The sequence below is a fragment of the Colletotrichum fructicola genome (genome assembly GCF_000319635.2).
Source record: "Colletotrichum fructicola Nara gc5 chromosome Unknown KSG_Nara_v1_contig10, whole genome shotgun sequence".
Classification (NCBI taxonomy): Eukaryota; Fungi; Ascomycota; class Sordariomycetes; order Glomerellales; family Glomerellaceae; genus Colletotrichum; species Colletotrichum fructicola.
Window position 1 is genome coordinate 1,347,764 of NW_027094060.1, and position 27,478 is coordinate 1,375,241.

Below are 27,478 nucleotides of genomic sequence, written 5' to 3' on the forward strand. Positions count from 1 at the left end.
TGAGGGTTGAATTTGGTTGCGGTGTTTCCTACGGTCTCCAGCTCCATCCATCCCTGCGCTCCCTCATTCTTTACGAAGCACCCTCTTAACGGTTCCCCCCTCGTTTCAACTTTTGGTTATGCCTTCGTACTTGGCAGGTTACCAGCCTACGGGTACAAGTTTCCAGCTTCTCTATAACTGTATTTACGAGGCCCGCGTGGACCGGGCTAGAGACACCTCTATAGGCCAACATAGGAGATATTCAAAGAAGAACACGAGTCGCCTTCCAGAGCCCAGATACCTTCTCCCCGTAACACCACAACCACTTATTCCATTCCTTGGATGGGGCTCTCTTCCTCCAATAGAGAGGTCACAGAACCATAACTTCAAACTTCGTCTCCCCCTTCAAACTCCTTCAAGTGTGGTCTTTTACTTCAAATGAGAGACCACACCTCAACAACCCTCAAAGCAAGGAGACGTCCACAGCATGAGGCCCAGAGAACGGCACCACTCCTTCGAACGAAGTCTCGATTGTCGTTCTGCTGCCACCAGACTTATCACTCAAAACAAACAAACAAAAGTTTCATATCAAGCTCTGGGACCTACCAGACACGCACGGTACAAGCTCAGGTTCAAGACGGGTATAAATACCCAGTCGTGCGAAGAGAAACAACAAAAACAAACCAGAGAATAGTGGGTCAGAAGACGGTGATGATTCCTCTGCTGCCTCACTACTTGGCCCTCTTCATTCTCTACACACACATATATATCAATTTCTCAATGCTCCCCTGACATTCACACCCATACTCATCCTTGCCCAGCTTCGCCATCGAATAAGCCAAAGACAAAGGTCGAGGCCGGCAAAATAAAATCAACCCTCAAGCTAGTCTTCGACGATAAGCCGGTCCAATATCATCACCAAGACCCTGAAGCCGGGGCAATCCCGCATATCCATTCCAGAAACAACCTTCAAAATGCATTATCTGTCGTGCCACCACAGAAACCACCACCAAACATTTTGTACATATATACAATCCCCACCATCGCCTCGCTCATCACGCGCGCGGCATAACAGCGGCTCCATGATGGATATAAACACATCCACCTATCATAGTAAAGTAGATTCAAACCAGCAATAGCGCGGCGAGCAGCGGCAAAGCGAAATGAGAACTCGGATTCCGATGTCGTGCCCGTCGCCGCCTCCCACATCTCCACAAATCTGTGATCAAATCTCCCTCGAGTATCACAGAGCACCGTTTCCTCGACGGTGCTCTTCACCTCTGCTGTGGAATGGTCTTTGAGTATTCACACGCACGATGACGGTCAACTCTCGCCTTTTCAACGTGGTTGCCCACTGCTCAACCAAAGGTTCTGACCTAGTAGAGCCAAGTCTGCCAGCTTGGTGAAAACCTTGAAATAGACAAAGAACCGCCCACATTCGGCGTGGGTTGAAATGTCACATCTAGCAATGACTACGTGGTTTATATATCCATTGCACAACATCCTCACCCACCTCTTGAACCACACAGAATACCAAGCATCTCACTTACACCCAGCCCACAAGTATCGCACCAGAAAATACTAAGAATTAATGTCTATCCACAGTCATTACCCATCTACACAACCCTCCACCTTCTCTCACCTTACCTCCTCCTCCTCCTCGTCCCCCTCCAACACAATCTCATGCCCATCCCCCTCCCACACAACCCAGCTCGCCAGCACCCCCAACACCGCCACCCCCGCCAACCCCCACCACACCGCGCCGACCACCCCGCCCGCCAGGCCCTGCCCGTACAGATACCCGCACAGCACCGGCCCGATCGTCCGCGCCGCGCTGCTCACGCTCTGCCCGAGCCCGTGTATCGTGCCCAGCACGCTCGGGTGCGGCGTGCAGTTGTTGATCAGGATCGTCTGCCCCGGCAGCGCGAACGTGCGCCCCAGCACCTGGAACAGCAAGACACCGACGATCGCGAACCAGATCGCCGGCCCGCCTTTCGGCCCCGGCGGCGGCGCGGTCGGCGTGGTCGGCACCACCGAGAGGTACGGCACGAGGAAGTACGTCAGCGGGAAGAAGTAGAGGAACAGCCGCCACGCGCGGACGGTGCCGAGGCGCGCGGAGAGGCGCGGGTACACGAAGAGCTGGAGGGTGATGCCGATGACGCCGAGGATGGCCATGGCGAGGCCGACGCTCTGCGGGGGCATGCCCAGCCCGCCGGTGAAGCGGAAGGGGAGGTGCGGCGGGGAGGTCGAGGTGGGCGTGGAGAGGAAGACGAACCAGAGCGCGTTGAAGGTGCCGACGTGGAAGGCGAGGAAGAAGTGCGCGGAGAAGGTCATGACGACGTTGCGGGTGAAGATGCGCCGGAAGGGCAGGCGGTGGGTGTACCGCGGCTTGGGTCTCTTGTTGGGTGCGGGGTGTTCGGGGGACATTTCGACGTCGGTGCTGCTGGCGGAGCTGGACTGCAGCTGGGCGTAGGCCGCGTCGTCGAGCCGTATCGCGCCGCGGCGGCCGTGGCGGAGCCGGGTCCAGATTCTGCGGAGGAGGTTCGCGATGCTCGAGCCGAGGCGGCGTCCCGGGTCCGGACCTTCTTCGCGGAGGGCGTCAAGCGTCTCGTCGAGGCACAGCCACACGCTCAACGCAGCGCAGGAGAGGAACACCGCGCTCAGCAGGTTCGGCGTCGCGTAGGGGTACTTCTTGAAGAACTCCACGTCGCCGAAGAGGCCCGGGTAGCTGCCCGCGGGGTCGGAGAGGATGCCGCCGAGGATGGGCCCGATGATGACGCCGATGTTGAAGGTCATGGGCAGCAGGATGAAGGCGCGGGCCTGGAACTTCTTCTCGCGGACGATTTCGCTTATCATGGTCCGGAGGACGCCGACGTTGCCGTTGGTGGCGCCGCCGATGCAGCGGAAGAAGAGGGCCTGGGCGAAGCTCTGGGAGAAGCCGAAGCCGACGCACGACAGGCACGTGCCGAGGAGGCCGATCATGAGGACGGTCTTGCGGCCGAAGCGCTTCGAATCGGCGAGGCGGCCCCAGATCATGGCCGTGATGAACTGGGCTGCGGTGAAGGAGGCGTGGAGGATGCCGGCCTGGGAGGAGATGACCGAGTCCGGGAGCGTCGGGTCGAACCACTTAAGTTGGTAGAACATGTAGGACTATGAGCTGTGTTAGCGACATTTATGTTCATCCTCTTGCCAAGACTTGAATCTCATATGAGGCGTGAGATGAGAGCGGGGTCAGAATGAGAGGGACGAACCTGTAGTGAAGTCTGCACCAGCGGCTCACTCAACCTCGTAAGCGTAATGACCAACAACTGCTGCTTCTGCGGCAGATCGCGCCACGCGATGGGCTTGGGCTTCTCGGGCGGCTTGAGCAGCTCCTCCTCCTCTCGCGGGTGTGAGAGCGCCGCGCCAGGGGCAGCCTCAACTTCAGGCCCGGACCCATCGAGAGTCCTCAGCATGCGTGCCTCTTCACCCTCGTCGTCGGACTCGTCCTCTCGTTCGGAGTCGGCATCGTCGTGATACGGCGGTGTCTGCACCGGCTCGTCTTCAGTGCGTGGCGGCATGGCCTGCCGTCGAGGTGGTGGTGGACGCGAATGATGCGTATGCGAGCTGCGCAGATAGGCACGTCCGACTACTGCTGCAGAAATCTATTCGGGCAATGAACGACGTCGATCTAAGCACTACACGAATGATGTTGAGGCTCTAAGTTGTAATGAGGATGCAAGAAGAAAGATTGACGTGTACAAAAGAGGCAACAAGATGTTCTAATGGGGAGGTCCTTTCCCCATCGGCAAAACCCCGATCTGCGACGGGACGGGATGGAGCCGGGGTCGGGTAAGCCCACGACTGGTATCAAACGAAACGGAAAGCGCGTGCCGTCAACCAAGGGAAAGCTTGCAACAAGAGTCAGCACTTCTGATCTCTCCCGCCAGCAAAGAAATCGTCTTAACGCCGGGTTCAATTAACGTCGCAGACTTTTCTCGTCAAGTGCATACCGCCACGCGACAGGTTGGCAGGCAGGACGCAAAGAAAAGTGGCGACACACCCCCACCAAAGCCGATCACGGCGCCGGCCAGACGGGCGGTCTCCGTCCTTTTCTCGTCGCCATTGAAGTCGGGAATTCTGGGGAACTAACGGCCGTTTAGGTTACGGTTGCGGAGCCTCCCGACCATCTCCGGTCAGCGGCGTCTGCGGACCCAAAGGTTTCGATCAATACGCATCATGTCAAAACCCTTTTTCTATTTGATTGCATCTTCTGCAGCGAAAGGGCATTGTATGCAGCAAACTGCACGTCAGTCCCATCTCAAACTTGACGAAGACTGCCCCACTTACCGGCCACAATTCGATGTCGCAATCTGCCGAGTCGGTGCCGATGCCCGCCGTCGTCAATGCTGGCCAGTCCAATGACGCCGGGCTAGAACTTAGCATCTTCCATCGCTCACAAGCTACCATCACAGACGATGCGCTGTCAACGTTCGACGACGTTCGTGTTCGTCATTCAAAGGGCTTCCTGATTCTTTGCCAGTCGAAGCCCTGTACCAAAACATTACATGTACAAAACGCTTCAACGCGAGCGCAAAGCAGAACCTCAGAATCCAGACCGGCGATCGCCTTTTATTCAGTTTCGTCCCACCCAAGCTTGTAACGCCGAAATGGGAACATTTGACAACCCTCACTACCCGATCGCGTCTGATTTACACCATCTCTCGAGGCTGGTGGGCTGAGCCAAGCTCGTTCGCTCGATAATCGCGGCTGTTGCTTCGCTCCTTAGTCGGCTGCGCCGGGTCCGCGACCATGCTCGTCAGGCCAATGTTCTGGTGTGACGGCGGCTGGTAGGCAGGCGGAGCGCCCGCGTACGAGTAGCCGCCATGCGTGGGGGTCTGTCGCCACGGCTCCGGGTTGTAGCCGCCCGGTTCTCTTCCGAACTTTGAGACGCCGTTACGACGGCGCCTCCACGTCCGGCCGAAGGTGAAGAAGATGGAGATGGCGATGAGCAGGAGGATCAGACCGGCAAGGAAGTAGTTAAACTTGCGGTTCAGAGCAAAGGAGAAGCCACTGCACTAGGTTAGCTGACTGACAGCGGCGACTAATTGCGCACAGACGTACAGGAAGGCATTGAAGGTGCCGAGACCGATGATGATGCGGCCCAGCCATACGTGAATCGGCTTCATGGTCGTTGTTTCGCCCGTCTTCTTGAAATGGGAGTGGTGCAGGAAGCCAAGGGCAAATTGACCAAAGCAGAAACCGACAACTATCAGACCAATAATCTGGTGCGCAGAGGTGAAGCCGCGAGACTGTGCTTACGTCAGTAGAATTCTCCATCAGGCGAGAGCCGCGACTTACACGGTTGTACCAGAAGCTGGTCAGGACACCCAAAACGAAGCCGATGATGACGAGCAGCAGAGCAACACCCTGGTTCAGGCCATGCCACCTCACCTTATCGCCCAAACGCAGAAGCACCACGCCGACAGGCATCAGGAAGACCAAGGCGCCGACCATCATCAGTGCATGGAAGATGGACTTCAGATCCCGCTTTCCGTCGTAGGCGTCGATTTGCGCCGTTCCCTCGTTGACCGCATCATCCTTGAGAGCGGGAGCGTCTCCCGGACCAATCGTCCGCTTCATGTTGATGGTAAATCGGCCAAACTCTTCATGAAACTTGACCGACGAGTCGATCTTGCTCGAGAAGAAGCCTCCCTTGGGTCCCACGGCATAGATGGCCTTTTGCGTCTCACTTGACACATCGACATAACCACCCGGCCAGTTCCTGCAGTGTGCGGTGCACCGCGCGCTGAAGTACATTGAACCGTTGAAAACGCCAGTGCCAGGGAGGACATCCCAGGTGACGTGGTCGTAGTATGAGGGCTCATAGTTTCCGTAGGCCACGCGCGGGGAGAAGGTGACGTTGTTTCCCGTCTCGTCGCGGTAGATCATCAGGATCAAGCTGCCCGCCATCTGGGTCTGGCCGAGACCGATGGCCGCCCACTGCCTATCGATCGGGGCGCGAATGGTGATGAAGACATCTTCGCCGCTGTTCTCTGGGACCGTGAAGCCGAAGGCGACGTTGTTTTCAGGGGCGACAAAGGTTGACTGTCCAAGGTCGGTCTTGTCTGAGGTGTCTGCGGCGAAAGAGGGAGTGGCCAGCGCAACTGTCGTGGATGCATGATTAGCTAGGGTTCGCACAACTGGTGAAGCCGTCCATGGCGACTGTGTCACTTTGGGGATGCGAGCTGTATGACGACTTGCGGGGATAGGAAGGATTGCATGTCTCTGAGGGTCGCCAATGCGGGATTGCGGGAGTAAGCAGTAGTCGAATGCCACTAACCTGCAGCAAGGGCAGTGCGCCCAAATTTCGAGAACAGCATCGTGGCGCGCGTGTGGTGTCGTCGTACGGCTTGTACGCCTCGTCGCCCTCAATCGCAATTCGTCGTCAGAACGTAGTGTTAAGAAGTCGACGACGGAGGGGGATTAAGAAGGGAAAAAGATCACAGGATTAGCGTAACGAACAGAAGAAGGAGAGAGTAGGAGCAGGGCAACGCAGATTGCTCCCCCATCGAGTGATACAGGCGGGAAGGGACGACATGTGCCCTTTCTTTACGGGCAGGTCTTGGGTCTCGGCATGCTCAGACGGGCGAACCATACAAAGCGCAAGTCCTGACTCCTTGGTAAGGGCTCCCTCCCCTCCCTCTCTGGCAGCGCTACGTTCAGAGCGTAGTGTCAGTGTCGCTCTGCCCGCCAAAAGTGTCCGTACCTTTGCTTTACCACCAAAAATGGCAGTAATTTCGAGACCAGCACGACCCCAGCAACTGTCTGGGCAGATCAGGCACGGCCGAGCAGGGAACAATGAACGTTGTTGACATCCACGACACTCGTGGACACCCCGGTCCCTCTCCCCAGGGGGCGCTAGCGCACGACGGGTGCTGATTCATCCACCCGCCCACCAATGACAGGCCGCGCTTTAGTCCTCAGTTGCCCTGAATGGTGCCGTTGCCACCCCCTGGCTGAAGCTGCTCCAGGACTCCAGCTCCACCGACGTTGCTTTTTCGAATTTTAGCTTTTGGAGAGGGGGAGGGGGAGACCCGCAACCTGCAGCCCGCAGCTAAATTGCGCCGCTGTCGAGTCTTTGACGAGAAGAGCAAGGCCGAGACCACCTCATTTCCCTGCTATCCGCTTTTTTCTGTTGCCATGCAGTCAATCGTCATCCCCCGTCCTCGCTTCGGAGAGAAAGAAAAAACATGACGATTGATGATGGAATCCGTGGGCTGACGGGCGATTTGGTGCAAGGCTACGTGTGCACCGACATGTCGCAAATCACCAATCGACCGGGTCCCCAGCGCTTCTCCAGGTTTCTCCAGAATCTGCGACCACAACCGAGCGAACGGCATCGACGAGGGTCAAGATTTACCGTGCTCTGCCGTGCCTCACTAATCGACCATAGCAGAATACCAAACCCAGAAGGCCCTGCCCTGTCGACGGCCTTCATGACGAACGGTGCGTCTGGGCCACCAAGGCCATGGCCGTCCCCAACGTGCTGATTGGCCTTCGTCCCATCCGTTTCAATGCGCCTGCCGCTGTCCACCATCGTCTCTTCGACGTATCGCGGACCACCACCTCACACCTGCCGCCGCGCAAAACATGTGGTCGACGGGACAGGCTCAGGTTCATACTCGCAAAACAAAGTTTCTGCTCCTCGACACGCAGGAGTTTTGGCTCCGTCAATATAGGACGAATACGCAAGCTCACCAGCATCCTTTACCACTACGCGATCACGGCAAACCCTACGACATGTGAGACGTTTTGCGGTAGGGACTGTGACTATATTTGGTTTGGTTTTTATCGCGCATACTAACATATACTTCCATCAACATGAGTACCTAGAGAAGGGCTGGGGCCGGTCAGGGACCTCCAATGTGGAAAGACGCAAAACAAGGTTACCAGCCCACGTGGGCATGGAAAGAACGGCAAGATTTCGACGGCAATTCGTCGAAGAGGATCGTACGATCTCTGACCTAGAACAGCTTGTGCTCCAGCGTCATCTCGGACTCGGGCTCGAGACCGACGCAGGCACGGAAGATGTTGGTCAGCGCGGCGCGCTGCTTGCTGAGCGCGTTGACGACGGGCGTACCGGGCGGCGTCATCGGCGCCTTGAGCATGTAGCTCAGGATGCTGAGCACGCTGTGGAAGCCCTTGAAGTCCTTGGTCGCGGCCCCGTCCGACGAGACGGCCTTCCACTGGATGCGCGTCATCATCTCCGCGACGAGTACGAGGTCGATGATGAGCGGCGACGCCAGCAGCGAGTCCTCGCACACGTTGAAGAGCGAGATGGTCTGGTGCCCGCCCATGAAGATCTCGGCGTAGTACTCGTCGAGCGCGCGCTTGTTGTCGCCCACCGCCGGCATGTACTTGATCACCACCGTGTGGTCTGGGTGCTCGCCCTCCTTGTACAGCACCGTGTTGGCCTCCACCATGTCGTCGACCACGTTGGACTTGGAGATCTCCTTGGACCGGAACTGCTTGTGCGAGCTGAGGTTCTTGCCGTCATTGTTGCCGAGGTGGTTGTAGCTTGCGATGGACGTCAGCTTGATGCCCGCGTTGATGAGGAAGTCGACCAGCGCCGACTTCATCTTGGTCTGGCCCGACTTGAAGTCGTCGCCGCCGATGAAGGCCCCGTGCTTCTCGGCCAGCTCGATGGCGCCGGGGACGAAGGTGTTTTGCGGGGAGCCGTTGATAAAAGGCACGCCCTCGAGCGTGCAAGCAACGGAGAAGACAGTGGACGGGGACACCTCCTCGTGACCCTCCTCAATGGCCTTGAGCAGGTTTTCGGCGGTGTCGTTGACGCCCGGGATGATGTCGGCGTAGCGCTCGGTGTTGGCGGTCCACTGCACAATAACCTTGTCAAGGCCGTTGGCCTCCTTGAAGTCGCTTTGCCATGTTAGTCGTCTCCTTCACTGACTGACAGCACACTCACCGGATATCCTTGCGGATCTGCTCAACATGAGCCATGCAGGCCTTCGTCCCGGGGAGCACATTGTCGGCCCGGTCCTCCTGGTTGGCGGCGATGAAGTCGGGGTAGTAAATGCTCGGCAGCGGGACCATCTCCCCCATCTCCTTCTTGACCTGCGCCTTTAGCGTCGGCTCCAGCACCTGCGCCCGGTCCATCGCCGCGGCCAGGTTCATCCCGCTAATGTCCCACCCGCCGATGGCGAGGTCGTTCGGGTGCACCATCGGCAGCAGGTCGTGGAACGGAATATTCACGTCCTTGGCCGTCGCGGCGTCCGTGCCCAGCTTGACGGTCGAACCCATGATCACGGAGCCGTAGTAATTGGCGGCGCGGGCGCCCTCGCGCGTGTCCCAGGTCAAACCGCGGCGGTTGGCGAGGATGCCGGCGGTGACGGTCGTGCCGTTGTTGCCGCCCCACCCGACGAGCATCATGCCGACGCGGGGGACCTTGCGCTCCGTCTTGAACTCGTAGAGCGTCTCGGTCGGGGTGGCGACGTACTTGCCATTGGCGTCCTGCGAGACCTTGGTGGTGCGGTAGGTGTACTTTGACAGGATCTCTGTGTCGTTGTAGACGACGTTGGGGGAGTTTACGGTGAAGAGCTCGCGGGCGTGGCCACCGGCGGCGGCTCCGTTGCCGGTGGGGGGAAGGGGTCCGTCTCCGTGCGCGGAGCCCGCGTCTACCTCTGCATGGGGAGCCATGTTTTGTCAGAGCCCGAGGTAGAATTGGGGGGTTTGGGTGTTGGGTTTTCAAAGGTTCAGGCAGATAGGTTGGTTTGGCTTGGTTAGCTAGAGGCCTTTAGAGATCAAAGGCCGAGTCCGCTGAACCCCCGGGGGCGGCAGAGCAGCGGGCTCCTGCGTACGGATGATGGACCCTGGTGTATGTCGTTAGCTCTGGTGTCTCGAGTGAATTCATCGTGAAGAAGAAAGACTCACGAGTTGAGGAGGTTGGAAAACGTCTTGACGACGGGGGCGATCGCGACCCGTAAGCGCGATCAGATGGTTTGGTTAGGTTTGTTAGTTGGAGGTAGGTTGTGAGATTGCGGTGTCCTTTTTCTGCTGTCTGTAGGAGACTGTTAATATTCAGGATGAAGAAGAAGAAGAGAGGAGAAGAGGTGAGATGCGAAGCGGGCGTGGACGGGGTTGAGAGGCGTTCAAATAGTGTCACTTCGGGACGTCGGGGGCTCGGCTGGGTGCAGGAAAGCCGCGCGTGTCGGTGGAACTGGGGGCGGAGAGACAATGGATGGAGTGCGGAGCGTGGGGGAGGGATAACGCAGAGTAAGCTAAGCTAAGCTAACGATTACACGTCCTGCAGCTCTGGGTAGGTACACTGTACACACAGACAAAACGCTGCAAGCTGTCAAGCGGTGTGAGGCGGCGCGCCGGTTGTGATGACGATGTGGAGCCCTATTTCTTCTGCAGCGCCGCTAGAGGGGGGTGCTTGGCTTCTAGATAACGCGGACGGGCGGGCTTGGCGGGGTGGTTGTTTGGACGGAAGATGATGGATGAACCGGAGGGCATAATAAGTGTACTTCTGCGGGATTACGAGGGAAAGGCTCTATGCGAGACGGTGGTTCTAATCACGGCATTGGAGCGGGAAGAAGGAACGTGGATTGTTGTTGTTTACGCGTACCTGGCGGCGGACAGTGCAGCGTGGGAAGTTCAACTTACACACGGCCGAGGATGCTTTGAGTTTTGGTGACTTCGGGATTGAGATTGGATTGTAGGGAAGAGAGCAAGTTGGACGGGGATGAATGTGATCTCGTGCTCGACGCTCTGTTGAAGAAGCTATGAAGTTGCACAGATGGAAGACATCATTCAGTGTATGATCTGTTCTTTTTGGATTTTTTTTTTGGTGGTTGCGATTAATCCGACGACGGGATGAACTGCATGGTTTTCACATGTTCGTGGAAGCTGATAGCTGTCTCTTATCTCCAAGCCACACCACACCCGAAAAGTGAACCCCTCGCATGACAGGCCCGGGCCCGTGTCTGCAATAGGACGAATGCTTTCATTCTTTTCCTTTTTTTCCCCCGGCAATTCCTAATAACACAACTTTCGATATGCATTGAGAATTTTCAGGAGGATCCATATGAGGGCAGCATAACGTGCCCCAACAGAATCCTTTCTCTCCAGGTAGTCCGCCTGGGGGACAGCTGGTCTCGTGTCACCGACACAGCGGGATGGCGGGGCCCTTTCGTTTCCTCCTCCCCCAAAAAGCAGGGGGAAAAGACGTTGGGGGCCGCCTGGCCGACATAGGAAGGAGGGGCTACCTTACCCAGGGCGGCCCACTGGACCGCCTGATTGGATTCCGTCCCCCGGCGACCTCGGAGGCGCGGATTGCGGGTTGTTCGGCTGGATGTGGGGCATGCGGGAACCTCGCTTCAGGCGGTGGTCTCTGGTGAGCACCTTGACGGCTGAAATGAGGCATCTTCATGGTTGTCCGCCTCTGTCCTGTACGGGACATCCTCCATCTCTTGAGAATGTAGTCCATGATTCCAAGAAAAGCAGATAGACCAGAAATGGAAACATTGTACATAATCCTCTCGAAAACCGAACGCCCAGCCTTCCATCTCCTTGGCATCCCAAGAAACCGCCCATAACACCCTCCATCTCGGCTGTCCCTTCCGCCAGGCTGTTCCTGCACCTCGTCCCCTGTCCCTCGCGAATGGCTCCCTGGGGGGCCAGCGCACCATGCAATGCAGGCACGAAAAACAACCCCCCCCCCCACTATTTTCTCCAACCACACAAATCATCGCCGTGACGAACAACGCCGCAACCCGGAGAACCTGTAAGTGCATTTTTTGCGCGTATTCTTCCCCCGACCCACCGCTCGCGCTGCGTTGATCCGTGAGAGCGACATATCTAGTGTCTTGGGAGGGCGTTTGCTTCTTCCTTCCCGTGCTTGACCGCTAGTTTTTCACGTTCGATGATCTTCTTCATTGTATGACCTTCTCGTAAATCATGCACAAGTTGCGAGGAAATGATATGACTAGACTGGTGATGAAGAATAAGCCGCGGCAATCTCGGGGGTTTCGCACGTAGACCGATTAGCACTTGGCATCCGGTCTGTCCTGTCTAACTCCGGTCCTCCCAGCACTCTCCCTGCACCCCCAACTCCGCCGGGTCGGAGTGTCGGGCCCTCTTGCCCGGCCGCTTTGGGTCCGGAGAACGACAAATGCGCCGAGGGAACCTTGTTCAAGCCGCACCGAGTACCGCCTCCCAGCCGCTCTTCATCCGCCCAAGTTCTGGCCGGTCTAATCTGAGTCGCGGGTTCCTGAAATTTCTTGTGGCGTGCGGGAGGACCCGTTGGCTTGCTGCCGGACGCATGTGGCATCTGCAAAATGTCTTCCGGACCATTGAAGTGAAAGAAAGTCAAGCAATGATTTACTGCAAGTGCAGTCCCCGATTCCACAACCTCATCCTCATCACCCATCACCGCACATCCCCAAATCTCCAAGCAAGCCACACTCCTCCGCCGACAAAACAGCATCTCCGGCCACAATAATCCCCGGGCAAAACGCAGCGTCTCCCGGAACCAGAACATTCGGAAGCCAAGAGCCCAGCTCCCTCGTCGCAGACACGGGATGACGAAAAGAAAATGAGGCGGAAAACGTGCGTACGTGCAATACGGGCGTGCGTGTGTGCTGCTAGACCCCTATCTCCGCGGAAACTCTGTCCGTTGTCCCGTACACACCACCACGAACAACTTCCAGCCCAACACCATCAAACTCAAAACCATTCACCGTGGTGTTTCCCAAAATGCCATGCTATGCTACCCGCCGCACACCACACCACACCACACCCTTCCATCAGCACTCGCAGCATCTCCGGGAATCGCGTCAAACGTCACCCTTTCTGACTCCCACTCGTGACACGATGTGGAAAGACTTCAGATGACGCGGAATCTTGGGGCGAGGGGACACCGAGAATTCTCCCGTTCTGCACCAAACTCACCCTTTGCGCCTCTTCCCGCCTCGCTCGCGATGTTAGTTTACATACTTCCTAGCCCCATCAAAATGCAAGCATAGATTTCTGGAACCTCACCGAGGATGCAGCCGCGTACGCGAGGTGGTAAATCTCAGAAAGAATATCCCGAATGGATCTACACATTACTACCCACCAAAACCCCCGAGGAGGAGGGGTGGTCCCCCCTTGTCTGCGGCTGCCGTAAGTCGTAGCATGTCGGCGGGCCTTGACGTTTCACGCCAAGGCCAGGGTTACCCCCCCACACCTACAACCCTCTCTCTTCCCAAAGAAGACGTCAGTCAAGTCCCAACTCCCCCCAAGTGCCAGGATGTCTGTGTAAGGCAAGAGAATGCCTGAGAACAGCCCAATAAGTTAAGTCCAATTATCATATCACTCATCACAAGCATTCGCCAAGGAAAAGCCAAGTTTTTTCAAGAACCATCAAGCATCGTTATTTTGTTCATCAACACTTCTAAGGTAAGGGTAGCAGGGATTATACACAAAAATCTGAAAAAAGAAGTCTCCCCCCAAGTACTATCCACAGGATATCACTGAGTGACGTTTGAAAGAAAATGATACAATCTTGAGAGAGAGAGAAATGAGAAAGTCAAATCCTCCTTGTGCTGTATCCCTCCCGCCGGCTGTTCTTCATCCCCGCGCATATCGCAGATATGGCACTGAGAAAAGAAGACCGACGGAAAAACGAAGGCAATTTGTTGTTGTTTGTGTTCCTAGCTCCTTGTGGTGACTACCGTTTCCCGATGCCCATGTAGACTAAGATCAGCATATTTAGGCCTGGAAAGAGCGGGCGGCGCGGCGCTTGGCGAGGTTGTACTCGACGGCGCGCTTGCGGGCAGTGGCGGACTGGGTGAAGGCGACGGAGCCACCGAAGGGACCGGCGAGCGCGGCGTTGCGCAGGCGGGCGACGCAAACGTTGCTGGCGCCGCCGACGTTGGCGTCACAGGTCATGCCCGCGGGCATCTTGATAGCGACGGGGAAGTCCATGGTGGAGGCGCCGGACAGGCCGCCGATGCCGATACCCGGGACGTTCTGGGTGACCTCGGCGGTCTTGAAGGCGGAGGGGTCGGTGCCGCCCGAGGTGCCGTCGACGTCAGCCTTGAGGGGGCCAGCGCCGTCCTGGTTGACCTGGTGGAAGGTCATCTTGAGGGTGCCGTCGTCGGCGGTGGTGGGCATGCCAGCCTGGGCAGCCATGCCGGTGGCGGCCTTGACGGCGGTCTCGGCGGTGCCCTTGGGGGTCTTGGTGCCCTTGCCGGCCTGGCGGGCGACGAGGGAGCGGCGGGCCATGTTGGCCTCGTGGATCTCGCGGGCCTTCTTGACGGCGGTGGTGTTGCCGGCAGCGCCGTTCATGAACTGACCAACCATGGTAGCGGCGTCGACGGGGCCGCCGCCCTGGGTGCGGCCAAGGGCGGAAGCGCGGTCGGTGCCCATCTCGCGGTCGCGGATGATGGAGGTGTCGGCCTCGGAGCCGCAGCGGGGAGAGGCGCAGTCACGAGGAGTGCCGTCGATCACTATATTTGTGTGAGATTGAGATATCAGAGATAGAAACGAGCGAGTGACTTACAAGAGAGACCGGGCAGGTTGACACCGTTGGCACCCTGAACACTGTCGATGACACCGTGGGCAAAGACGTTGGTGGCAGCGAAAGCCGCGAGGAGGATGGTGGAGGCGTACTTCATCTTGGCGGTTGGAAAGATTGGTGAAAGTTGAGTCTTGAATAAGAGGCTGATTATTATTGATGCAATAGACTGTCAAGGAGCTCCGGGCTCTTGTGGAAAAGAAAGGCAGATGAAGAGAAAAGGCTGAAGTGTTGATGAGATGCTGATGAGAGACAAGTAAGATCGAGAAGGTTTGGCCGGATATGCGTGTGATTCTTATACAAGTTCTCGACAGACTGGATGACAGGTCTTGGACAGTCTTGGAAGACAGTTGATGGGGCTTGGCAAACACGGGCCTCAGTTCCCAAGGGCCAGGGATTCCTCGATGGCCGCGCTTCCAGCGAGTGAGTGTGAGGCATGTTGCCGCTGGCTTCTCTCACGAAAAGATCAGTCGAGGCATTGATCTGACGACTGGACGACACGGGCTGTGTTCTCGCTCGAAGACGAGGTTTCTGAAGATGCGATTGGCTTGGAAACCCGTTTCGAGGGGCCCTGCGGGTCCTGAGGAGCGATGACCAGGAGGGACGAGAAACGCCACTGGGAAGAGGTGAGCAAGTGGTCCCGCGCAGGCTGGTTTACTCGGCAAAGACGGCCAGGACAGGTTCATGCATGACGAGCTGTTGGCGATCTGGCTTCCGATAGGTAGATCTCTGAAAATCACGGTTGTGGGGGAGCTACGACGGCTTCCACGCTTCTCAGGAGTAAGGCTAAACGCCTTCTCCACGGCTGGTTTGGGGCTCGGCGTCGATGAGGGTGACGAGGTTGCTGGACAAGGTTTAGCGGCGGGAGCGTTCCTGGGAACAACAAGGGCAATCCCATCTCTTCAGGTGAAAAGATTTGAGAACTACGCTAGGATGGTGTCGATCCTAAAACGTGAGGCGTGTGAGGTTGCTGGTCCAGCGCCAGCGAGCTCGGGCCAAGCTGCGTGCGCTGACTGATTTCTTCTGGTGAGGTTGAGACGGGGCAAAACATCGCGGACTTGAGCAGCGTCTCCGTTCGTGACCAGGAAGCTCCGGTCAGGTAAGTGGGCGTCGCCCCTGGATGCTCCATTCGCGAGTACGGGAGAGCGGCGACGCCATGCCCCCTTTGGTAAAGGCCCCGTCTCGCTCGACACAGTTCGACTCACCACGGCCGGGCCTGCGTTAGAGGCCGAGGAGATATCTGGTGGAAGTCGAGAGAGCCCCAACGAGCAACGAGCTTATCGGGGGCTCCGCCCATCGTTTCGGTTTTCGGAAAGAAAACGGGAAAGGCTTGAATTGTGGTTCTCTTCCCCATAGCAATACGGGGCTGAGTGGGTGGTTAGACCTTCATCATGAAGCCTCGCTCTCGTGGATTCGTGATGAAGATCCAAGGACGCAAAACTTCCGAACCCATCGTCGGAGGCGCCAATGACGGTGACATTGCCAGCCGGCCGCTGACATGACTTGGCAGGAACAGCAAGGCGGGATGAAAGCTCGGCAATCGCATGCCGTCTCGACTCGGGTTGTGACAAGCCTTGGGCCAGCAGTTGACAGTGCTTGGCAGAAACTCTCTACAACGAACTCGGATGTCGGAGGAATTCCATGTTTCGTCAGCACGCGCACGGTTGTTTCCCTCCTCCCTACCTTGCTAGTGCTTGCCCTCACTCTCTTGCGGGTTTCCCTGACCTCACGGTTTAGCCGACGAAGAAACCCGCGACCTGAGGTGAAGGTGGAGGTGGAGGCGCGGATTGAGGGAGGAGGGGGCAGATCTGCCGGGCATCCCACGCGGTTGGAAGCAAGCATAACCAAATCCGGCTGACGTCGATCGTCGTCCATGCTTGCTCTGAGGGCTGTGCAGGCCTGCATTGCTGCCCTCCGACACACAGGTGAAAAAATCTGCACCCTCGATGGGGTCGCATTCTGAGTTGTTTAGTTTGGCGACCCCTCGCAACCCGCCTGGTCGTAGCGTCTCTGAGCTTGTTGTCTCATGAATTGTCATAATCCGCATGTCGTCGTCGTCGCCGTACTACGTTGTCAACGGCTTCACGCCCCACAGCCCAACCAGCTCCTCCTTCCCGATGACATAACCAGCCCGCCTCGGTCTCGGTGAGATGAGCCGGGCCATCTCTGTGCGAGGCTGAACAGCTTTGCGGCATAATAGAAGCACCGCGTTAATGCGAGAACGAGTGACCGCCCGACGCCGTCGTCAACGGCAGCCTCGGATTGGGCTTTGCCATCTGTTCCTGGTCTCGACGACGAGCCTGGCCAGTGCGTGACTCGAACTGTGATGCGCGCTAGAAGATTTCGACGCAAGCCATTTGGACCTAGAGGTTCGAAATGTCGCACATGGATCGAATAACCTTGATCCAGTGCGGTAGATGGGCACAAGGTATCGGCCCCTGCGGCGTGGAACATAGGCTTAAACGGCACAAGTCGAGATCAGGCTCGCACATTGTCGTTGCACGGCAGTAGCGCGACAGTTTAGAGACACTATAGATGCCGTCCTCTAGGTTGCCTATCATGGTGGATCTTGTTCTCACGAGAAATGAGATGATGGTGCAGGTTCAGCTGTTGTCTTGTCTAGCGTACGGAGTACGAAGAGAATCCGAGGTTTAGCTCGTAAGGTTGCAGCATCTTGCTTCGTCCGAAGACGACGACCCAAGCTGATGCTGCGCCTCTCTCTTTGCGAGAATGAGACGGATAGGACCTCAACGTGGTCACCAAATGACGAGCATACACTTGAAGACGTTTTGCTTTTGCGACGAGCATCTGACGTACAGCGCGCGTGCGCTTGGTTCTCCGTATGATGATCCCGTTAAGATTGTCATTAGGCGCGATAATTGTCATTCAGCATTGTGCTGCTGGTCCAGACGTCCCTGTGTTGAAGGGCTATATGTCGACGGCATTATTGGTGCGTGCGTTCGTAACTTGGGACGCAAGCTGAGAGAGAAGGTGCAGCCCAGTAAATGCCAGACAGATGTCTTGACTCTTGTCGCCCAGGACAGAGTTCCTGTCACTGTCAAAGCCAGCCGCGAAGTGGTTGCGGGAACTGACTTCTGGCGTTGAGTATGACGGGTGACAGAAAGCGTCTGAAGCACGGGTGACTAACATTCAGCTGGGACTTAGCCTTGGTTGTGCTGCGCTGGTGTCTGCTGTGTGCTTCGTTGCTCAAGGTTGGACTGGGACTTGATAAGAGTCGAGACATGTGCGTCTCGTCTGTCGCGTTCACGACGGTGAGGTTACACTCCAACATGTACGTGATGTTGAGGTGCGGGTTGGAAAATGGTCATTGCCAGAGAGGGCAGGAGGAAGGAAATGGATCCCACCGCTGCAGCTGCAGCTGCAGGCGGGGCAATCAAGCGACCCCTAGGCACCGGGCCAATGAGACCCCGCAGCGCCTCCTTCCCCTGCCACACCTTGTTTTCGTCCCCTGAGCGGCCCTGCGACTAGCCACGTTAGCGCACCTCGGGACCTGCTTTGAGACCCTTCAGCGGCCTTGGACCTGATGACCGCCACCACGCGTGGACGTCTTCGACAGCGTCATTCGTCGACTCTGCCGTTTCACTTGCCGGTGGTGGCGGCCAACACAGCACCGCGGGGTCCATCGTCTTCAAACAAGCATAAGTGTGGCGTCCATACGGCAGTAAACCCATGCTGCCGCTCTTCGACCCAAAATCCGAGCCTACAATAACCAGCAAGAAGTCGATTAGGAGGGCCAGCGGATGATGACCATTTATGCCCCCTTTCAACGGCCTACTGGGAGCAACATGTCCTCGGATAACCCCCATCCTGCTCCTTTGCATCCCAGAGGCCTCCTCGCGCATTCCCGCTGGATCCTTCCTACATGCGCGAACAAGTGGCTCTGCATCTCACCTTTGAGCAACTCGATAGATGTGGCAAAGACACCCGTCTTGACAGGCATCTCATGTCCGCAACCAGTGCAACTCCCCGTCTGGTCCCAACCGATCAAGAAGCTCGGGAATATGCCGTGACCCAATCACAGGACCACGAGCCGTCACTTCAACGGCACCCAGACCGCAGATACAACGGTCTTGGGTGCCATCGCTCACATGTCGAGCAGTTACATCCAGAGGGATCACTCCGGCCCTCGACCAGCCAGAGTCTTCTCATGGCCCGGCCGAGTGGCCACCAACATCCTCGCGAAGGCGCTGACACTGCCCTGTTTGACCGTCTGATTCGCCAGCTCGTCCGAGATGTCACTTTAAGCTATCGCCAAACCCCCATTCAGCTGGGCTGCCGGTGTTTACATACGAACTAGATCTATGTTTATATAGCCGCCGCCTCTGTCGTATTGAGATGCTCCACGTCGTGTCTATACCTCTTCCTGCTCTAATATTAATATCATTATCGCCATGCGCGCCGCTCTTTTCTTGCCCGTTGTTGCGGGCCTTGCCGCCGCCGCCTGCAATGGCAACGATGCACTCTGCGGGAAGAAGTACTCGGAGGTGACCTTTGTCGGTTCCCACAACAGCCCCTTCGTAGGCATCGGGCCTGCAGACAACCAGCTGGTTTCGCCTACGGCACAGCTCGATCTGGGCGTTCGTTTCCTCCAAGCCCAGACGCAGAATAAGGATGGCGGCATTCAGATGTGCCATACCGATTGCCTCATTCTGGACGCCGGGTCGTTGTCTGATTACTTGACCTCAATCACCAAGTGGATGAACGCCCATCCGGACGAGGTCGTGACCCTGCTTCTGACCAACATCGACGCGATCCCCGTGCAACAGTTCGACGACGTTTTCAGGAGTACGGGCCTGGACAAATATGTGCTCCGGCCTGAGGGAAAGGTGGCCGAGTGGCCGACGCTCCAGAAGCTCATTGACGACGGGACGAGGTTGGTCGTCTTCATGGGTACCGCAGACCTGATTCTAGGATAAGTGAGTGATCGAGAAACTGACGAGGGCAGACTACCACGCCGATACGAGCAAGGTGAACTACATCCTCGACGAGTTCCAGTACTTCTGGGAGACGCCGTACGGCGAGACGGACTCGAACTTCCCGCGGTGTAACATTGATCGGCCAGAGGGCGTCGACCCGAACGGGCGCATGTACCTCGTCAACCACGTCCTGAACATTGACATCTTTGGCGTCAAGATCCCGGACCTGGCCAACGCGGGAAAGACGAACTCGTTTGACTCGATCGATAAGCAGGTCAACCTCTGCAGAGGCATGTGGGGGAAGACACCGAATGTGATTCTGGTAAGTTGAACATCCTCTCTTGGACACCGAGTTGGCTGGCAGCCATCGTCGGATCATCGAAATTACCGTTGCTGACTGGGGCTGAAATAAGCTCGACTGGATCAATGTCGGCGACGCGGTGAAGGCGCAGACTACGTATAATGCCTAGAAGGAATCCGCCCTTCTATGCATGGAATGCAGCCAACTCGCGCCAGCGGCAGTCGGAACATGATGTTGCAAAAATAGTAGCAAGAGTTCCGGGGAAGTGAAGCAGGCATCCGTCAGCTGGTCTTGGTAAACAGGGCGGGCAGGGCGAGTGTGTTTGCTGCAAACCGCGCCGCAGAGGCTTCGTGTTTCCGGCGATTAAATCGCGCGGGAAGGGTGAGAGGTGGGCGTTCGCTCTGGCGAGGCGAACGAGATCACGTTTGCGCAGGGCGAATTGTGAGGGGAGAGAAGAGGGAGAGAGAAGGAGGGGTCGCATCCGAGTGGCTTTTTGGAGGTGAGAGCGAAGCCACGCTCGGTGTCCCGATTCGGGCAAGGAGCTTCGGGCGACGGCCAAGGGGCTGGCGGGCTACCGTTCTCATCCATTTTCGGCCACCGGTCACTAGATACCACTTTTCGCAGCCTGATTTTTGGCTGCTGCTGTCAATTTTCACATTTGCATCTACCTTGCTCCCCGATCTGAAATCACCTTGTCGCGTGTCTTTGATTCATGAGATAAATACCAAGTCATGGCTTCATTTCATGAGTGCCGGCTCGTTTGAGTTCCGACTTACACGATCTGATTGATTCCATTCCCCTCATCGTTACCATTCACAAGCAACTTTTCTGCCTGGAATGAGCATCTGCTTTCACCGCCATGGAGAGAGACGGAACATGGCTAGCTGACGGTGCTTACCTCGACTTCGTCAGGTCGCTCTCTTTCTCCGACCCGCGGCTCAGACAGCGGGACCCCAAGGCCACCACCCAGCGCATCGCCTTCACCGACGACAACGTCAAAGTCGTCAAGCTGAGCCTGCACAACGGCAAGTTCACCAGGAAAGCAGAGTTTGACGAGCCGGCCCTGCTCGAGGCGCACTTCCTCAACACGGCCTCGCAGCGCGGCCGCCAGAACATCTACATCGTCGAGGGGCTCGGCCCGGGCTTTGCCAGCGTTCTGGGAAACCACTTCTCGCTCCATCCGTCCTTCTTCGTGGAGCATGAGCGTGTGGTCGTGCACAACTTGAACTGGATGGGCGAGAGCGATGGCGTGCAGTTGCCGTCCGTCATCCAGAGTCGGGGACACCTAGAAATGAAGTACTATGAGGTTGTGACTTTCGATAGGAAACCTACGAGCTTCCGATGGGTTTGCGCGGCTACAGGGAGACATATCGGCGTTTCCAGAGATTTCAGATGGGATAACTCCCCTGACGAGATCGACAATTACCTAGACGTGGGTGTTGTGAGGAGGAAGTGCGGCGTTTGGTCTTGGAGGACCGAAGGCGGCGGCTGGGACTGTAAGTCTGCAAACCACCATGCTCATACACCCTCGCTAATACACACAAGGCCTCGTCCTCTGCGACCCGCCCGTCAAAAGCGTCAGGACAGGCGACCAGTACAGCGTCGAGCACGACGTCAAGACCTGGCCCTACCAAGGCGGCTACCTCGACTTCGTCCCAGAAGAAGAACAGATCCGCGTCGCCCGGGAGGGCTTCTACCGCGGCCCGCCGCGCATCTCCATGCTCGAGGACCTCTCCTTCTACCTCGAGACGCACTCGCGCCTCGTCGACATTGCAGAACCAGAATCCGTCGCCATCTTCGTCAAGAAGATCGTCGCCTCCCACTTCCTCAAGCAGACGGAGCACCTGCGCGCCACGCTCTCCGCCGTCCAGCGCGGGCTAACCCGCAAGCAGGACCTCGCCCGGATGCCCATGGAGAAGGTTGAGGCGTTGTGGAGCGATATGCAGGGCTGGGAGCGGCGCACGGGGGAGTACCTCGAGGACCTGGAGGGCATCATGCTCCAGCTCGGCATCCCGCTGTCGCACCCGGCGGGGACTACGGTCGCCCCAGTATCGCCGTCGCCGCCCCGCGGCGCGGTGTCGGCGGCGAGCATCGCGTGGCAGGACTGCACGGCCGATTTCCAGTTTCTGTACCTCCGGTTCCGGGAGCTGCGGCACCGCACGGAGACGCTGAACGCCGCGGTCACGGGGCTGGCGAGCATCACGGGCAACCGGCAGGCGTACAAGGAGCAGCAGCGCAGCATCAGCGAGGCGAAGCGGGTCAAGGCCATCACGCTGCTTGGGCTGGTGTTCATACCGCTGGCGTTCACGACATCGCTGTTTGGGATGGAGTCGCCATATAAGCCGGGAGACGACCTGTTTTGGGTGTACTTTGTGACATCTATTCCTTTGATTGTCGTAATCTTGCTGGCCTATTATGTCTTGGATCTCGGGTATAATGACGAAGGAAGAGCATGGTCGCTAGAAAACTTAGCTGTGAGGTTGGATAGATTGAGACGGCAGGAAAACAAGTTAATCGGAGGGTTCAAGGAAGGCAGAGCGTGAATAAGGAAATTACGTACCCCTTTTGCACTTCAACTTGAAAGAGAACATGAATTAGCCAAAGCATTTAGCCAGCTTCGTATCCAGACCGTAGATGTACATGCAGTCAGTCTTATGTCATTCCTCAACTTACAGATCTGAGAAGTTGAAAGTGAACACAAAGGAGAAAAAAAGGAAAAAACAATGGGCGGCCACCGGAGATATGTAGAGCCACCTAAACTCGAACCCACAAGCTGTGCCGAAACCAGGCATACAATCCACCACTAGGCTATCTTGCGACGGTGGTCGCACCCATTGTTGCGGAAACTGGCAGGTGAGTTGGCTGTGAGGGAAGCAGTTCTCCAGCGGCAGGTGAGGTGAACCCTTCCATTGGGCATGTGCGGGTGAAGTGCAATCCCGTGGTTGCTCAAGAGGTCGGTCGAGCTGAGCTTTTAGACATCTTACTGTTTTCCCTTTCATCTCCATGTAAAGCTGATCATTTCTCCTCAAGTTATAACAGTTGATAGCTAGAAAGCTGCCGTTTCTGATAGTATTATAGAAGTATCTCAAGCAAAAATTACTTCAATGTCCCTTCAGCTCCTGATCAATGCCGTGTGTAAGTGTCGTCATATGTGCTGAAGCTCGAGCCCAGCCGATAAGAGCTCCAAAGTGGGGCTCCCACCACCACAGCGCTCCTTATCGGCGTGTTTAGTGGCGCCGCGCTCGCGATAAGCTCCCGTCCCACAATCGACACCAACACGTCGCGCGTACCACCGACGCGTCTAAGAGCTCTTCCGTCTTAATTGACGGCCTGCGCCACCACCCACCACACAACTCTACCACAACACTCGTCTTTGATTCGGATATCGGTACCTTTTCAAAGGCACATTAGCCAAACTTTGCTTCATTCTTTTCATGTTTTGATACCCATCACCATACATTCTACCTTAATCACAACCCGCAATGGCTTCAGAACAGCCCACGGCGCGCTCACCCAGCGCGAGTCCGGCCCCAGAGTCGCTTCAGGCGCGGATCGCCGCCCGTCTGGCCGCCATTGACACCGACTCCGAAGACGACGAGCCCCAGACCACCAGCCGCAAGAGCAAGGCTTCCCCAAAGATCACACAAATGAACAGCGACTCAGAAGAAGAGGTCGTTAGACGACCGAGAGGTCGCCTCGCTGCCCAGATGGCCGGCGGTGAGAGATCAGACTCAGAAGAGCCCGAAAGCTTTCTCGACCGCATCCAGAAGCGACTCCAAGCAGCGGACGAGGCAAATGATGATAAGGAGGACGACACAGTCATGGGAGAGGCCGAAGACGAAGACGACACCCCGGTTGCCCCCCGCCGGCTGCAGAGAAAGTCGGAGAGAGATTCCACACCAAAGGCTCAAAGCCCAGCGCGTTCTCCGACACCGGGTCTCTTCGTGTCTCCCGAGAAACAGACCCCAAGCAAGCCCGCAAACGACACAGCAGCCAACGACTCCGATTCCGACGCGTCGCTTCCTGCTCTGAAGAGCTCCAGATTCCAAGCTCTCGTCGAGCGCAAGCGAGCTGAGAGACTGGCCCGCGAAGCCGAGGAGGAGAAGAAGAAGGCCGAGCGGATCGAACGCCAGAAGGCCATGAACGCCAACCTCTTTGACGACGAAGACAACGTCTCTGACATCACCGACGACGAAGGCGGCAGGACACTCAGCCAGGCGGCACGACCGGCGAGAAAGGCTGGCAAGAAGGCCATTGAGGAGATGAACCGTGAGACGCAGCGCATGGCCCGTAACATGCAGCTCGCTCACGAGGCAAAGACACGGAAGAAGTTCACCAAGGCGGACTTTTTGGAACGATTCAACTTCAGAACCGCGGAAGCCAAGTCAGACCCCAAGACGACTAGCTCGAGCAGGCCGACAACGCCCGTCTCCGCGCACCAGACCGACGCTGAGATGAAGGACACTGAGACGCCGCCCAGTTCACCCCCTGTTGCCAAGGTGCCTTCGCCTACCAAGGAAGCTACTACGGTGGCCCAGCCTGTGGTCATCCCCGGCGATGAGGAGGAACTGCCTTCACTGGACGATGTGTTTGAATCCTCGAAGAAGCTCGACAAGGGCAAGGGCAAAGCTGTGGCTTCTCCAAGCCCCAAGAAGTCTGCAGTCAAGGGGGTTAAGCCCAAACGTCAGGTTCGCATCAAGCTTCCTTCTATTGCAGCGCATAATGCTGTGATTGACTTGGACGACGACCTTGAGATCACCGGCCTGAAGAAGGGCAAGCTCGACGCCGTTTTCGACAGCATTCCGGAGAAGAAGTCTAGAGAAGCCAGCTCACTACACGCTCTGCGTCGTCTCGCTCAGGTTGGCTCGCCCGAAAGAGCGAGGAAGAGTCGTGCCGAGAAGAAGGGCATCACCGCCGCCGAGATGCACTTCAACCTTCAGCTGCGCGCTCGCGAGCAAGCCAAGCTGGAGCGTGAGAGGCGCCTCCAGGAACTGAAGGCCAGAGGTATCACTGTGCAAACTGCAGAGGAGCGTGAGAAGGAGATGCAAGAAGTCGAGGACATTGTCTCCAGAGCCAGGAGGGAGGCTGAGGAGATCATGGCGCGTGAGAGAGAAGCAGCCAAGGAAGAGAAGAGGGAAAAGAGGAAGAATGGCGAGCTCGATCCCTTCGACGATAGTGACGACGAAGAGTATGAGGGCTCCGAGGAGGAGGTCGACGACGAGGCCGAGATTGAGCTCTCTGGTTCCGAAGACGAGGAAGAGGGTGTTGCTGATGAAGAAGAGGGCAATGCTTTGGTCGACAACGAAGCCGGCGACAGCGGATCTGAGCACTCGGATGCTGAGGCCGACGTCACCGAGCAGGTCGACCTGGATGACTCTGAGGATGACTTGGATCTGCCCACGAAGAATGTTCGCCGATCCAAGAAGACTCAAATTGTTTCTGACGACGAGGACGACAATGAGACGGTGCAGGCTACACCAAGACCCAAGACGGCCACTCAACGGTCACCTGTGGCGCCAAACACCAAGTCGCCCGCAGTGCCTACTTCCGTCCTGCGATCTGCAAAGAAGACGTTCATTCCCGGACTTCCCGTTACTGGAGCCGCCGGCCTCGGCCTGACCCAGATCTTCGCTGGCACTATGGACGACAGCCAGACAGCTCTCGGAACCATTCCCTCGCAGTCACCTATGCCAGACTTTGATACCCTTCCAGACTCAAACCTCATCAGCAACACCCAGCCGGACAGTATGATTCTCGACAGCCAGGGCGGCGACACTCAACGAGCTGAGACGCAGCCCGAGTCTGCGGAAGGTGTCCACCTCCACTTCAGCCAGTCTCAGGTGCACGGTTTCGACAGCCTGCTTCGCGACGAGGAGCCGTCGACCCAGATCTCCATTGAAGCAACCCAGGACGCCGGCCTGCAAGACTACACGCCCCTGAGGTCGCGCTTCGTCGAACCACCCGCGTCCACCGTTGAGACCATGATGCTGGACGGCGACGCAGAGCCCGACGCCATCCTCGAGTCCCCTCTTGTCCGCAGAGGCAGACTCCGTCGCAAGATCGACGTCGCTGCTGCTCCTGTGGAAGACGAGGAAGAGGAGACCCAACGAGCCCCGACCCCCGACGTCGACGAGTTCGGCTTCAACACGTCCGCCTTCGGTATCATGAAGGACGCCGTCAAGAAGCAGGAGAAGCTCAAGAAGGCTCAAGAGTACAACCGCAAGAAGAGCAAGGCGAAGGAGATGGTCGAGGAGCAGGCCGATGAATCCGAGGACGAGTACGCTGGTCTCGGCGGTGCGGATGGCGAAGACAGCGACGACGACTCCGATGCCGCCTCCGTCAAGGAGATGATTGACGACCAGAGCAACATGAACGCCGACGACGAGCGCAAACTCGCCGCCCTTCATGCGTAAGTCATGCCCATGCCAACTCCCCAGACATTTACTGACACAACTCTAGGGAACGCGAGCGCGCCACGGACGAAAAAATGGTGGACAAGCTCTTCCACGACATCACAACCGGCATGCTCCGCCGCAAACGCGGCGCGGACTACGACCTCTCCGACTCGGACGACGGCGGCGAGGCTCGCCGCCGCATGAAGCGCCGCCAGTTCCAAAAGATGCAGCAGGCCCTCTTCGCCGACGAGCGCATCAAGAAGATTGCTGAGAAGCCCGGCAACCAGGCCTTCCTCCGCACCATCGAGGATCGCGGCTCTGACGACGAGATGGACTTTCTCGACTTCGCCCCCGCGGAGCCCATGCAGACGGAAGACGACGACTCGCAGTCTCAGACGCAACAAGACCAAACCACCGTCCCGGACAGCCAGCCTACCACCGCGCGACAGCCGCTCGGCGGTGGCGCTTTGCCAAACAGGCCGCCCGCGAACATGCGCAGGACAAAGGACGGCAAGAAGCCCTCCAACATTGGCGAGATCCGCGAGTCCGTGTCGAGCCTGCTGGAGGACCTCAACGCGGAAGTCATCCCCGCCACGGACCCGGCCTCGGACAGCGACGACGACAACGAGCGCCCCGGCACCTCGCGAAGCAACAAGGAAAACGACGACGGCGTCCCCGCGACGGCTAACCCCCGCCGCAGCCACAACCTCACCCGCGCCGCCGTCGTCGACCGCATCTCCCTCAAACGCCAATCCTCCTCCACAATGTCCACCACCTCCAAGCTCGCCTTCGCCATGCCGTCCGCCTCCTCCACCGGCGGCAGCGGCTCTGGCAGCTTCAAGGTCCCTGCGCTCCTCCGCCGCGCGACGACCAACTCCTCCTTCAAGTCGAGCTCCTCCGCCTCGGCCTCGGGGGGCGTGCCCTTCTCCGCGTCCGGCGGCGGCACGAGCGGCTTCGGCGACGACGGCAAGATCAAGAAGAACGCGAGCAAGCGGTCCGGCGTCAGCGCGCTCGCGCGCGAGACGGAGCGCCGCGCGGCGGTGCTGGAGAATGAGAAGAGGAGGGAGGCGAGAAAGTGGAAGGGCGCGGAGCAGAGAGTCAAGGCTGTTGGCGGCTTGTTTGGTGGTGGAAAGTTCGAGTGAGGATGTGTGGGATTTGGGTATGGGCAAAAATTGACACGTCTTGATGAAATCAACATGGAAGGGGATTATGGACTTTGGAGTTCTAAGGTTGGGTAATCATCATTGTTGGCGTTTGGGATAGGAAAGGGGGATGGCATTGATTGAAGTTTATTGCATCTTTTGAA

General features: G+C 57.5%; 7 protein-coding genes across 7 annotated transcripts; 3 read left to right on the forward strand and 4 right to left on the reverse strand.

The window, feature by feature from the left end:
• Positions 1–1,617: 1,617 nt before the first annotated feature.
• On the reverse strand, positions 1,618–3,539 carry CGGC5_v015861 (uncharacterized protein; the record flags this gene model as incomplete). The annotated part of the gene is made up of 2 exons (XM_032033411.1): positions 1,618–3,129; positions 3,231–3,539. 2 exons carry the CDS (start codon positions 3,537–3,539, stop codon positions 1,618–1,620), a joined length of 1,821 nt encoding a protein of 606 aa, XP_031887370.1.
• A 656-nt stretch (positions 3,540–4,195) lies between these two features.
• CGGC5_v015862 (uncharacterized protein) lies at positions 4,196–6,341 on the reverse strand (the record flags this gene model as incomplete). The annotated part of the gene is made up of 6 exons (XM_032033412.2): positions 4,196–4,261; positions 4,309–4,390; positions 4,675–5,031; positions 5,083–5,270; positions 5,320–6,125; positions 6,302–6,341. 6 exons carry the CDS (start codon positions 6,339–6,341, stop codon positions 4,196–4,198), a joined length of 1,539 nt encoding a protein of 512 aa, XP_031887371.2.
• Positions 6,342–7,985: 1,644 nt separating this feature from the next.
• On the reverse strand, positions 7,986–11,410 carry ino1 (Inositol-3-phosphate synthase; the record flags this gene model as incomplete). The annotated part of the gene is made up of 6 exons (XM_066153330.1): positions 7,986–8,898; positions 8,945–9,659; positions 9,837–9,848; positions 9,910–10,036; positions 10,607–10,675; positions 11,252–11,410. 6 exons carry the CDS (start codon positions 11,408–11,410, stop codon positions 7,986–7,988), a joined length of 1,995 nt encoding a protein of 664 aa, XP_066007288.1.
• A 2,321-nt stretch (positions 11,411–13,731) lies between these two features.
• On the reverse strand, positions 13,732–14,639 carry CGGC5_v015864 (uncharacterized protein; the record flags this gene model as incomplete). The annotated part of the gene is made up of 2 exons (XM_032033414.1): positions 13,732–14,471; positions 14,525–14,639. 2 exons carry the CDS (start codon positions 14,637–14,639, stop codon positions 13,732–13,734), a joined length of 855 nt encoding a protein of 284 aa, XP_031887373.1.
• A 4,312-nt stretch (positions 14,640–18,951) lies between these two features.
• CGGC5_v015865 (PI-PLC X domain-containing protein 1) lies at positions 18,952–19,946 on the forward strand (the record flags this gene model as incomplete). The annotated part of the gene is made up of 3 exons (XM_032033416.1): positions 18,952–19,450; positions 19,506–19,798; positions 19,890–19,946. 3 exons carry the CDS (start codon positions 18,952–18,954, stop codon positions 19,944–19,946), a joined length of 849 nt encoding a protein of 282 aa, XP_031887375.1.
• Positions 19,947–20,636: 690 nt separating this feature from the next.
• Positions 20,637–22,320, forward strand: CGGC5_v015866 (uncharacterized protein; the record flags this gene model as incomplete). The annotated part of the gene is made up of 2 exons (XM_032033417.1): positions 20,637–21,273; positions 21,323–22,320. The coding sequence occupies 2 exons, from the start codon at positions 20,637–20,639 to the stop codon at positions 22,318–22,320; spliced, it is 1,635 nt and encodes a 544-aa protein (XP_031887376.1).
• Positions 22,321–23,259: 939 nt separating this feature from the next.
• mrc1 (Mediator of replication checkpoint protein 1) lies at positions 23,260–27,314 on the forward strand (the record flags this gene model as incomplete). Its single annotated transcript, XM_032033418.1, has 2 exons — positions 23,260–26,186; positions 26,237–27,314. 2 exons carry the CDS (start codon positions 23,260–23,262, stop codon positions 27,312–27,314), a joined length of 4,005 nt encoding a protein of 1,334 aa, XP_031887367.1.
• Between the last annotated feature and the right edge of the window lie 164 nt (positions 27,315–27,478).